The following is a 9,355-nucleotide window of genomic DNA, read 5'->3' on the forward strand; positions in this document are numbered from 1 at the left end:
GTGTGTATCTGTCCTCAGGTGTGTATCTGTCCTCAGGTGTGTATCTGTCCTCAGGTGTGTATCTGTCCTCAGGTGTGTATCTGTCCTCAGGTGTGCCCACCCAGTCGACAGCGCGGGTTTCTTCTCCTTCATGACGTTTCATTGGCTGACTCCTCTGGCTCTGCAAGCTCGCAGGAAAGGGCAGCTCCTATTGGAGGACGTCTGGCCTGTGGCGCCGAAGGAGCGTTGCCATGACAACAGCGTGAGGTGGGTGGCACTCCGGCGTTTTCCGTGTGAGTTAGCTCAGCAGCTGAATGGTTGTTGTGGTTGTCCAGGCTCAGGACGCTGTGGGAGGAGGAGCAGAGGTCCAAAGGAACCGAGGCGTCCCTATGTTCGGTCGTCTGGACCTTCTGCCGGGCCCGGCTCCTCCTGTCCATCCTCTGCCTCACCGTCACTCAGATCGCCGGATTCAGCGGCCCGGTGAGTCTCCACCAGCTGACATCACACACCTTTAACGGTTACCTTTGCTGATCGCTAGAACCACAGTCTGGGTCTGTGCCAGTAGAGTCCAAAACCAGTCCTACCCACACCTGCTTATTGTTTTTTTTTAAAATAACATACACCTACTTCCTGCTTTAATCTCCACACCTACTTCCTGTTTTAATCTCCACACCTACTTCCTGNTTTAATCTCCACACCTACTTCCTGTTTTAATCTCCACACCTACTTCCTGCTTTAATCTCCACACCTACTTCCTGTTTCGATCGCCACACCTGCTTCTATCTTTTCCCACACCTTGTCCCAGTTTTTAATTACCACACCTGGTTCTCGTCACCTTCTCACCCTGTTTCAATGGCGTCTTACGGCCTTGTAACCATCTTCCACAACCATTTATCCTCCTAGGTTCTGGTTCTGGTTCTCCCCCTGGTTTTCCTTATCATGCCGTTCTGTGTTCTGAGACTCACCGCCGCTCTGCTCTCTCTCCAGGCGTTTGTGGTGAAGCGTCTGCTGGACTACACCCAGCAGGAGGAATCGGACCTGACCTCCGGGTGGCTGCTGGTCCTGGGGCTCCTGACCACGGAGCTGATGCGGTCCTGGTCTCTGGCTCTGACCTGGGCCCAGAACTACCGGACCGGGTGCAGGCTGAGAGGAGCTGTGCTCAGCTTGGCCTTCGAGAAGATCCTGCGACTGCGCAGTGTCCGGGACAAGTCTGTGGGCCAGGTTGGTTCCCGCACCGCTTGGTGGCTTCACAGGAAGCGAGCGGCGCCGCTAACGGGTTTCCCCATGGTTATTCCTCACACTCAGCTCATCAACATGTGCTCCAGCGATGGGCAGCGGATGTTTGACGCAGCGGCGGTGGGCAGTCTGCTAGCGGGTGGCCCCCTGTTGGCCGTTCTCGGTGTCGCGTACAACCTGTACATCCTGGGTCCAACATCGCTGCTGGGATCCTCCGTCTTCATCCTCTTCTATCCCTCCATGGTGAGGAAAGAGCTGGGAATATTTTACTAACTCGGAATTTGATTCAAAATCAAACTCATAATAATTTCTGCTTTAATCCTGAAGGTCTTCTGCAGTCTGCTTTGCAAAGCAAAACAACAAATAGAGACACTAATGTGTCCAGTATATTACTGTCTTTTCATTTATTTTATTTTATTACATATTGAAAAACAGAAATGACCCATAAACAATAGAATAGAATGTACTTATTGATCCCCAATGGAAAATTCTTTATGTTGACAGCTGCTCCATGCAAATATTGGCAAATACAAATATAACCATAAGCAATGTAAAACTCATAAAAATATATACATAAAATAAATACTGGATCATAGTAAATTGGAATCAGGATTTTTATGCGAATCTGTGTTTGGCACAGCGTAGTGAGTGGGATCCCGCAGGAAGGCGACATGATCTGCGTTTCTGCTTCCAGATGTTCAGCTCCAGGATGACGGCGTACTTCAGGAGGAAGGGCGTGGCCGTCACCGACAGGCGAGTGCAGAAGATGAACGAGATCCTCAGCTACATCAAGTTCATCAAGATGTACGCCTGGGTGAAAGCCTTCTCGGGGCACGTCCAAAGTACGAGGCCTCCTGACAGCCCTCCTCCTGCCCGTTGCCGTGGTAACGCAGGCCGTGACCCGTTTCTGCTTCCTGTCAGGGATCCGGGACGAGGAGCGCCGCCTGCTGGAGCTCACAGGGTATTTCCAGAGCATCACGGTGGGCGTGGCTCCCATCGTGGTCGTCATCGCCAGCGTTGTGACGTTCTCCACCCACATGTTGCTAGGATACGACCTCACAGCCGCTCAGGTTCCAAACGCCTCCATATGTCAGACCTCCACTCACCTGTTCACCAGCCTGTTAACTCCGCCCTCTTTTCCAGGCCTTCACTGTCGTCACGGTGTTCAACGCCATGACCTTTGCCCTTAAAGTGACGCCAATTTCTGTCAAGTCCCTGTCGGAGGCTTCAGTGGCCGTGGAGAGATTCAAGGTACAGAAATGACCATCGGACACATCCTGCCAAATACCTTTCACTAAGCCGCTAATGGCACAGCTAATTTTTAGCTCAGTGCTAAGCTGAAAATTAATTCTCCTAGCATTAGCTGTGGTAATTTTTGGCTTAGCAGTTTAACACTTTTGCTAACTTTGAAAACAGTTCTAAATTCTAAAGCACTAAATTTACTCTGCTGTTTTGAAAACTTTCTGTTGAATAAAGTCTTGGTTATCGACTGTTAATTCCTCAAGCAGTTACATGTTTGTATTTATGCTCTTATTTTGAAGAGGGTGAAGCGTTTTTACACAGCGGTTCCATTTCTTCTGCACTTTAGCATTAGCTTCCAATAGATAGCTTCTACTCGATAACATGTTGATATAGCTAGCTTTTGATGTAATGCTTGTAAATACCTGTTGATGTGAAGCTTTAGCATTAGCTTTCACCAGATACCATGTTGACCTCGTACATCAGCGTTAGCTTCCACTTGATCCCATGATGTTGTAGCGCCACCTACCTGCAGAGTGACTGATCAGGTTGCTGAGGAGCAGAGCTGTGGTGCCAGATTCAGCTAATGTGACCGCTCTGTGTCTGCGTTCAGAGTCTCTTCCTGTTGCCAGAGATTGACAGCGTCCGAGCGTTGCCTAGCGACCCTCTTGTTGCCGTGGAGATGTGCGGAGCCTCTCTAGGATGGGAAGGCGCAGGGCACAGCGCCCAGGCCAGCCCGTGTGTCCGAGCAGCCGGCCGCCATCGACAGAGAGAAAAGTAAACCCAGACGGACCTGACAGAACCGCCTCGGTACCAACTTCAGGTTCAGGTCCAACATGTCCTCATGTCCAGGTGCAGAGACGCAGGTGTCCTCCAGGACAAGGAGGAGAAGGAGGAGGTGACCGGTTCCCTGTTGGGTGGAGACGCAGATTCAAGTCCTGAGGAGGAAGATGGGGATGAGGAGGACAGCTGTCCCCCCCTCCTGACGGCCCCCCATCCCTCCCAGCGTCCTCAGAGCACCCTGCACTGCATTACCCTGAACGTCCAGCAGGTGGGTGTGTCTCACTCTGTGCCTCTGTCCACCGTCCTGTCCTTTACTCTCTGCGTCTCTGAATGTCTCCAGGGACAGTTGCTCGGTGTCTGCGGCTGCGTCGGCAGTGGGAAGACCTCTCTGATCTCAGCCATCTTAGGACAGGTGACGTCTCCAGTGTGTCCCACTGTTCCCAGCAGACAGCTGGTGGGGACTGGTTTTGACTGGTTGGTGTGTTTGCAGATGACGATGCTGGAGGGCAGCGTGGCGGTCCGGGGGAGGATGGCCTACGTCGCTCAGCAGGCCTGGATCCTGAACGCCACGCTGAGAGACAACATCCTGTTTGGACGGGAATACCAGGAGGACAGGTGAGGCAGAGACACCTGGACTCAGGACTGGGCGGTCCACAGGTAGACTCACCGTCTCTGTGTCTCTGCAGGTACCAGTCTGTCCTCAGTGCCTGCTGCCTCAAACTGGACATGACTCTGCTGCCTAATGCTGACCTCACAGAGGTGATGTCATTTCCTGTTTCTCTGTTATGCAAATTTTGAACAAACTTTTAAAAAGAAAAAGCGAATTAGCCATGTTTCCGTTTACTGGTTTGGATCGAATGAACCAGGCTACCCACGCTAAGTATGGCTGCAGTAAACAGGAAGTAAAGGTTGCTAACTAGCATGGACCAGAGTGAGTCCTCCGCTTCAAGATGGAGGTCTGTACTTTTCAGCTTTTGGTGCCTCTGGTAAGGCACAGACCCACCAGTGGAGGGAGCTTTCTCTTTGTGATACTTACATGAGCATGATGGAAGACAACTGAGTTAAAAACTTCTTCAGGTTTTTTTTATACAAAGACTTTCCAAGAACATTCACAGCAGCTTTAATCGAACTCCAGTCGGTTTGCCTAGAAAGTCTGGTTTGTTAGCGGATGTGTGAATGCGTAATCATACCAACAAAGCGATCTCTGGTCCGTCTACAAACCTCAGTCTCGGTTCGGTTGAAGTGAACTCTGGTGCGGTTTGAAATCAGACCACTCCAAAAACAGGAAGTGGACTACAATGTAGGGCATGTGGGTAAACACAATTCAAACAAACACGCTCTAATGTTGGTTTCTAACAACCTGGTTTCATTGAAGGTTGTTGAGGTTAGGAACCAAAGGCAAATGGTGACCCTTCCCAGTCGGGTCTTAGGACCAGAACTGGACCCAGTTAGAACTCGTATCATATTCACTCCATGAACGACCAGCTCCAGAGCTCATTGTGACACAATAGCCGGTACCTCAGTCCTGTTTTTCTACTTTTTTGTTCCTTAAAGACCAAACTCGTCAATAGTTTGTATTGGTTGAGTTCATACTGTCCTTTGGACTGTGGGTTGATTATTCATCAGGTTAGGAACCAAAGGAAAGTGCTGGTCGTTCCTAGTTTAGTCTTAGAACCAGATCTGGACACAGCTAAATTTAGATCTGCTTGATATTTGGACTATGTTGCAAAATCATTGGTCACTTCTAATCCCTTTGACCCAAACAGCAACATTAACCTCGTCACTCACCTCCAACGCATCTGTCCAATCAGATCGGAGAGCGCGGCGCCAACTTGAGTGGCGGCCAGCGGCAGCGGATCAGCTTGGCCCGAGCGCTGTACAGCGACCGGGACGTTTACATCATGGATGATCCTCTGAGCGCTCTGGACGCCCACGTGGCCAATCACATCTTCCGCAACGCCATCAAGAAGCAGCTTCACAACAAGACCGTCATCTTTGTCACCCACCAGCTGCAGGTAGCCTTCCTCCACACTCTGACAGATGTCCGTCCGCTGGATAGGGTTACCATGGAGATACCTGTGTGTCCGCAGTACATGGTGGACTGTGATGACATCATTCTGATGAGGGAGGGGAGCATAGTGGAGCAGGGTAACCATGACGACTTGATGAAGCTGAATGGAGACTATGCAGCCATGTTCAACCACTTCCAGCTGGGGGACCCACCCGTCATAGAGGTACCAGTCTGTCTGAGTCCATCTGTCTTGAGTCGATCTGTCTGTCTGTCTGTCTGAATCACCCTTTCCATGTTTCAGGTCCCCAGCAGGAAGCAGGGTGGCTCTCAGAGGAAGCCGGCCGACACCAAACCAGGATCCGTGAAGAAGAGTTCGCCGGTTGTCAAAGACAACGGTACTGACTTCATTACCGACTCGTCTAGCCCTAACCCGGACTGTCCGGTTCTGACCATGTTCTGCTGTTCTCCAAGGTGAGGAGCAGCAGTACGGGGCCGTGTCCTGGCCCGTGTTCAGGGTCTACATGGCGGCTTGCGGAGGCTCCGCCCCCTGCCTGCTGATCCTGGTTCTGTTTGTTCTCAATGTGGGAAGTGCGGCTTTCTGCCACTGGTGGCTAAGCTACTGGATCAACCAGGGCAGCGGGGTGGGTCGCCTGACATCCTCCTCCTCAGATCACCTTCATCGCCTCTTCCTCTGACTCCTCTCTCCTGGTTTCCAGAATACCACGGTAACCGTGGGCAACAGCTCAGCAATGAGTGTCAGCATGAAGGACAATCCCAAGATGCAACAGTACGCCGTCATTTATGCCTCTTCCATGGGAGTGATGCTGATCTTCAAATTCATCCGAGGAATCGCCTTCGTCAAGGTCAGAGGCCAGACTCCTGGTCCGTTGTTAGCAGTGGTCAGCACTGCTGTGAAGGAATTAGACCCTAAGGCCTTTGAAGACCATTTTAGGTCAGAGTGAAACACGGTTCTCCCAGTGAGACTTGGCAGCCCGGATCTTTAGCATTCCTCAGTGTGAGGGTACCACAACGTGAGGAGCAGCATAGCGTCTTTCAGGAAGTCTGTTTGGTCTGCGCGGTCCTTTACACCAGATTAAGCCCAACAGACTGCAGGTACCGTTTCTCCCAGTGGTAACACCATGGTTGTGTCTTTCTAGGGAACTTTGAGAGCTTCCTCTAAACTGCATGACCAACTTTTCCACAAAATCCTGCGCTGCCCCATGAAGTTCTTCGACATGACTCCTACAGGACGGATCCTCAATCGCTTCTCCAAGGACATGGATGAAGGTAGGTTAGCAGGACTGGACCATTTTCTGGGGTTCTGGTCTTTGCTTGACTCGGTTTTGTCTCTGTCTCATTCCAGTTGACACCCGGTTGCCTTTCCAGGCGGAAATGTTTATCCAGAACGTGATCCTGGTCTTCTTCTGTCTGGGTGTCATCAGCTGTGTTTTCCCATGGTTCCTAGTGGCTGTTGGACCTCTGGTCTTGGGCTTTGCTGTTCTCCACAGCGTCTCTAAGGTCTTCATCCGGGAGCTGAAACGTTTGGACAATGTGACGATGTCGCCTTTCATGTCCCACATCATGTCCAGCATCCAGGGCTTGACGACTCTGCAGGCCTACGACCGTGGCCAGGACTTCCTCCGCAGGTCAGGGTCAGAACCAGAACCTCTGCCCTGACATCCAGATCTCATGAGGTCAGGACTTGATTACTGTGTTCTGGTTTATTTAGGTACCAGTTTTTACTAGACCAGAACCAGGCTCCCTTCTACCTGTTCAGCTGCGCCATGCGCTGGCTGGCGGTTCGTCTGGATATCATCAGCGTGTCTCTGATCAGCATGACGGCTTTGATGATGGTCCTGATGCACGGACAGATCCCCCCTGCCTACGCCGGGCTGGCCATATCCTACGCTGTCCAGGTAACTGAAACCTTTAAGTTCTGTCCTGTAAACCTGTTCCAACCAAACAGCAACCAAACCATCATATTCAGTAAGATCTGTGTTAACTGGGTCGTCTTTCCTGTATGAAAAATCTCTTTGAAGGAACAAGTGTCAGAACCGCTCTGTCTGGTGTCTTTTTCTAGAACAATGTTCTCCAAGCCCTGAACCATCTGATTCAGGTGGTTGCTTGACGCATCTAAAACATGCGGTTCTTGAGGACCGGGACTATGGTCCACTGCTCTAGAAAACAGGTTCTACTCAGTCCATCAGCCAGGGTCTTTTAGTGCGTTTCCACTTTCTTGAACTGGTTCAGTTCAGGTGCCTTTGAACTTCAGTACTTTGTTGACAGTCGTTTTCACCAGTTTGGGGAACCAAGCTTGGTGCCGCCAACAGTGGACATTTCACTGGATAACGAGATAAGAGCTTCTTAAGATAATTCAACCCCAAATAGTATCCACTGGTTCTGTAAAGGTACGAGTGGACCTTCTGATCTTTCAGGACTTCGGGCTCCTCTGCAGTTTGTCCAGGTTGTCAGAATCGTTGAGTTCTTCTCTTGCTGAACTCGTTTATCTGTGGTCCGGTCTCGGCACCAGGAGATGTTTTCGTTGCCGTTGTTGGGATCGGCTCTGAACCAGAGTTTAGGGATGTGTCTGCTGGACTGTTGGGGTTGTTTCGGATCCTGAAGGAGAACCTCTGTCTCTGCCAGTTAACAGGACTGTTCCAGTTCACGGTGCGACTCGCCTCAGAGACCGAAGCTCGCTTCACCTCTGTGGAGAGAATCCATCACTACATCCAGGTACTGGGAGCAGTTTCCTCACTAACTGGGAACACTGGTGTTCCTAGTGTCTCTGATGAACCCAGATGTTGGACTGATTTCTGTGTGCTTCAGTCTCTGTCCCAGGAGGCTCCCGCCCGGGTTAAAGGTCAGGCTCCTCCGCCTGACTGGCCCCAGCAGGGGGAGCTGGTGTTCCGGGATGTGGAGATGAGGTACCAGGAGAACCTCCCTCTGGTTCTGAACAAGATCTCATGCTCCATTAGACCAAAGGAGAAGGTCGGCATCATCGGCAGAACCGGATCAGGTAGGCAGGGCATTTGGGACGGTGAGACAGAGGAACTGGACCCCAGAGATCATGTTTTGAAATCAAGGGTTTGGTCCTGCAGGGAAGTCGTCTCTGGGCGTTGCCTTGTTCCGGTTGGTGGAGCGCACCGGAGGCTCCATCCTGATCGACGGCATCGACATCAGCGACATCGGATTGGCCGATCTGCGCAGCAAGCTGTCCATCATCCCGCAGGACCCGGTTCTGTTCAGCGGGACGGTCAGGTAGAACTTCCTGTCTTGTTTTTCTCAGCTGTCTCTTTCAGTCGCTCTTCTGTTATCCTGGCTGAGGGTTTTGGATCAGTCTGGTACGTCTGTGTGTACCGGACTGATCCAGTGCACAGACGTAACAGATCATGATTCATGTCAGACTGAAGGTTTTCCTAAAGCAAACAGTACATCAGTCGGATCTAGAACAAAACCTTTAACATGTCAGATTGTGTGGGAAAGTGAAGGGGTGTGAAAACTTTCTGCTGCTCAGATCAAACCAGAATTTCTGTTGCTGCAGGTCCAACCTGGATCCGTTCAACCAGTACAGAGAGGAGGAGATCTGGGACGCTCTGGAGAGGAGTCACATGAAGGAGTCGGTGAGTGGATCCTCACCGGAGCGGGGGAAACGTTTACATGTCCTGGAAGAGTTTCTGTTTCTGAGAGAAGAATGATATGATGATGCACCACCTTCCTGGTTGGACAAAACCTTTTGTTATTTCAAGGCGTTCAATCAGGAAGTAAAATTTAAGTAAAAGTCATATTTAATTTTTATAACAACCGAAGGTAACACGGTTAATATTAATCTGTCTGTCCTCCTGTATGTCCTCCTGTCTGCCCCTCCTGTCTGCCCCTCCTGTCTGTCCTCCTGTCTGTCCCTCCTGTCTGCCCCTCCTGTCTGTCCTCCTGTCTGTCCTCCTGTCTGCCCCTCCTGTCTGTCCTCCTGTATGTCCTCCTGTCTGCCCCTCCTGTCTGCCCCTCCTGTCTGTCCTCCTGTCTGTCCTCCTGTTTGTCCTCCTGTCTGCCCTCCTGTCTGCCCCTCCTGTATGTCCTCCTGTCTGCCCCTCCTGTCTGTCCTCCTGTCTG

The 9,355-nt window shown here is 51.1% G+C and overlaps 1 protein-coding gene and 1 long non-coding RNA gene across 5 annotated transcripts in view; one reads left to right on the top strand and one right to left on the bottom strand.

Annotated features, from left to right (window-relative positions):
* LOC103475271 (uncharacterized) overlaps positions 1 to 7,432 on the bottom strand; it is a 12,810-nt gene extending 5,378 nt beyond the window's left edge. The window contains exons 1-2 of the long non-coding RNA XR_535315.2: positions 7,422 to 7,432; positions 3,905 to 3,907 (exon numbers count right to left, since the gene is read on the bottom strand). This is a non-coding gene — a long non-coding RNA (uncharacterized LOC103475271). The remainder of the gene's footprint in view (positions 1 to 3,904; positions 3,908 to 7,421) is intronic.
* abcc5 (ATP-binding cassette, sub-family C (CFTR/MRP), member 5) overlaps positions 1 to 9,355 on the top strand; it is a 13,596-nt gene that overhangs the window by 2,054 nt on the left and 2,187 nt on the right. For all 4 annotated transcript variants that reach the window (XM_008426762.2, XM_008426763.2, XM_017308205.1 and 1 more), the window contains 24 exons: positions 91 to 246; positions 315 to 459; positions 967 to 1,200; positions 1,285 to 1,458; positions 1,910 to 2,057; positions 2,137 to 2,285; positions 2,359 to 2,466; positions 3,068 to 3,231; positions 3,307 to 3,505; positions 3,578 to 3,649; positions 3,728 to 3,852; positions 3,924 to 3,996; positions 5,049 to 5,252; positions 5,328 to 5,471; positions 5,550 to 5,643; positions 5,720 to 5,889; positions 5,965 to 6,111; positions 6,406 to 6,535; positions 6,612 to 6,894; positions 6,978 to 7,164; positions 7,892 to 7,981; positions 8,075 to 8,264; positions 8,347 to 8,506; positions 8,790 to 8,868. In XM_008426762.2, the coding sequence (XP_008424984.1) occupies positions 91 to 246; positions 315 to 459; positions 967 to 1,200; positions 1,285 to 1,458; positions 1,910 to 2,057; positions 2,137 to 2,285; positions 2,359 to 2,466; positions 3,068 to 3,231; positions 3,307 to 3,505; positions 3,578 to 3,649; positions 3,728 to 3,852; positions 3,924 to 3,996; positions 5,049 to 5,252; positions 5,328 to 5,471; positions 5,550 to 5,643; positions 5,720 to 5,889; positions 5,965 to 6,111; positions 6,406 to 6,535; positions 6,612 to 6,894; positions 6,978 to 7,164; positions 7,892 to 7,981; positions 8,075 to 8,264; positions 8,347 to 8,506; positions 8,790 to 8,868 (3,625 nt within the window). The remainder of the gene's footprint in view (positions 1 to 90; positions 247 to 314; positions 460 to 966; positions 1,201 to 1,284; positions 1,459 to 1,909; positions 2,058 to 2,136; positions 2,286 to 2,358; positions 2,467 to 3,067; positions 3,232 to 3,306; positions 3,506 to 3,577; positions 3,650 to 3,727; positions 3,853 to 3,923; positions 3,997 to 5,048; positions 5,253 to 5,327; positions 5,472 to 5,549; positions 5,644 to 5,719; positions 5,890 to 5,964; positions 6,112 to 6,405; positions 6,536 to 6,611; positions 6,895 to 6,977; positions 7,165 to 7,891; positions 7,982 to 8,074; positions 8,265 to 8,346; positions 8,507 to 8,789; positions 8,869 to 9,355) is intronic.

This window comes from Poecilia reticulata, linkage group LG13 (assembly GCF_000633615.1).
Source record: "Poecilia reticulata strain Guanapo linkage group LG13, Guppy_female_1.0+MT, whole genome shotgun sequence".
NCBI classification, from domain to species: Eukaryota; Metazoa; Chordata; class Actinopteri; order Cyprinodontiformes; family Poeciliidae; genus Poecilia; species Poecilia reticulata.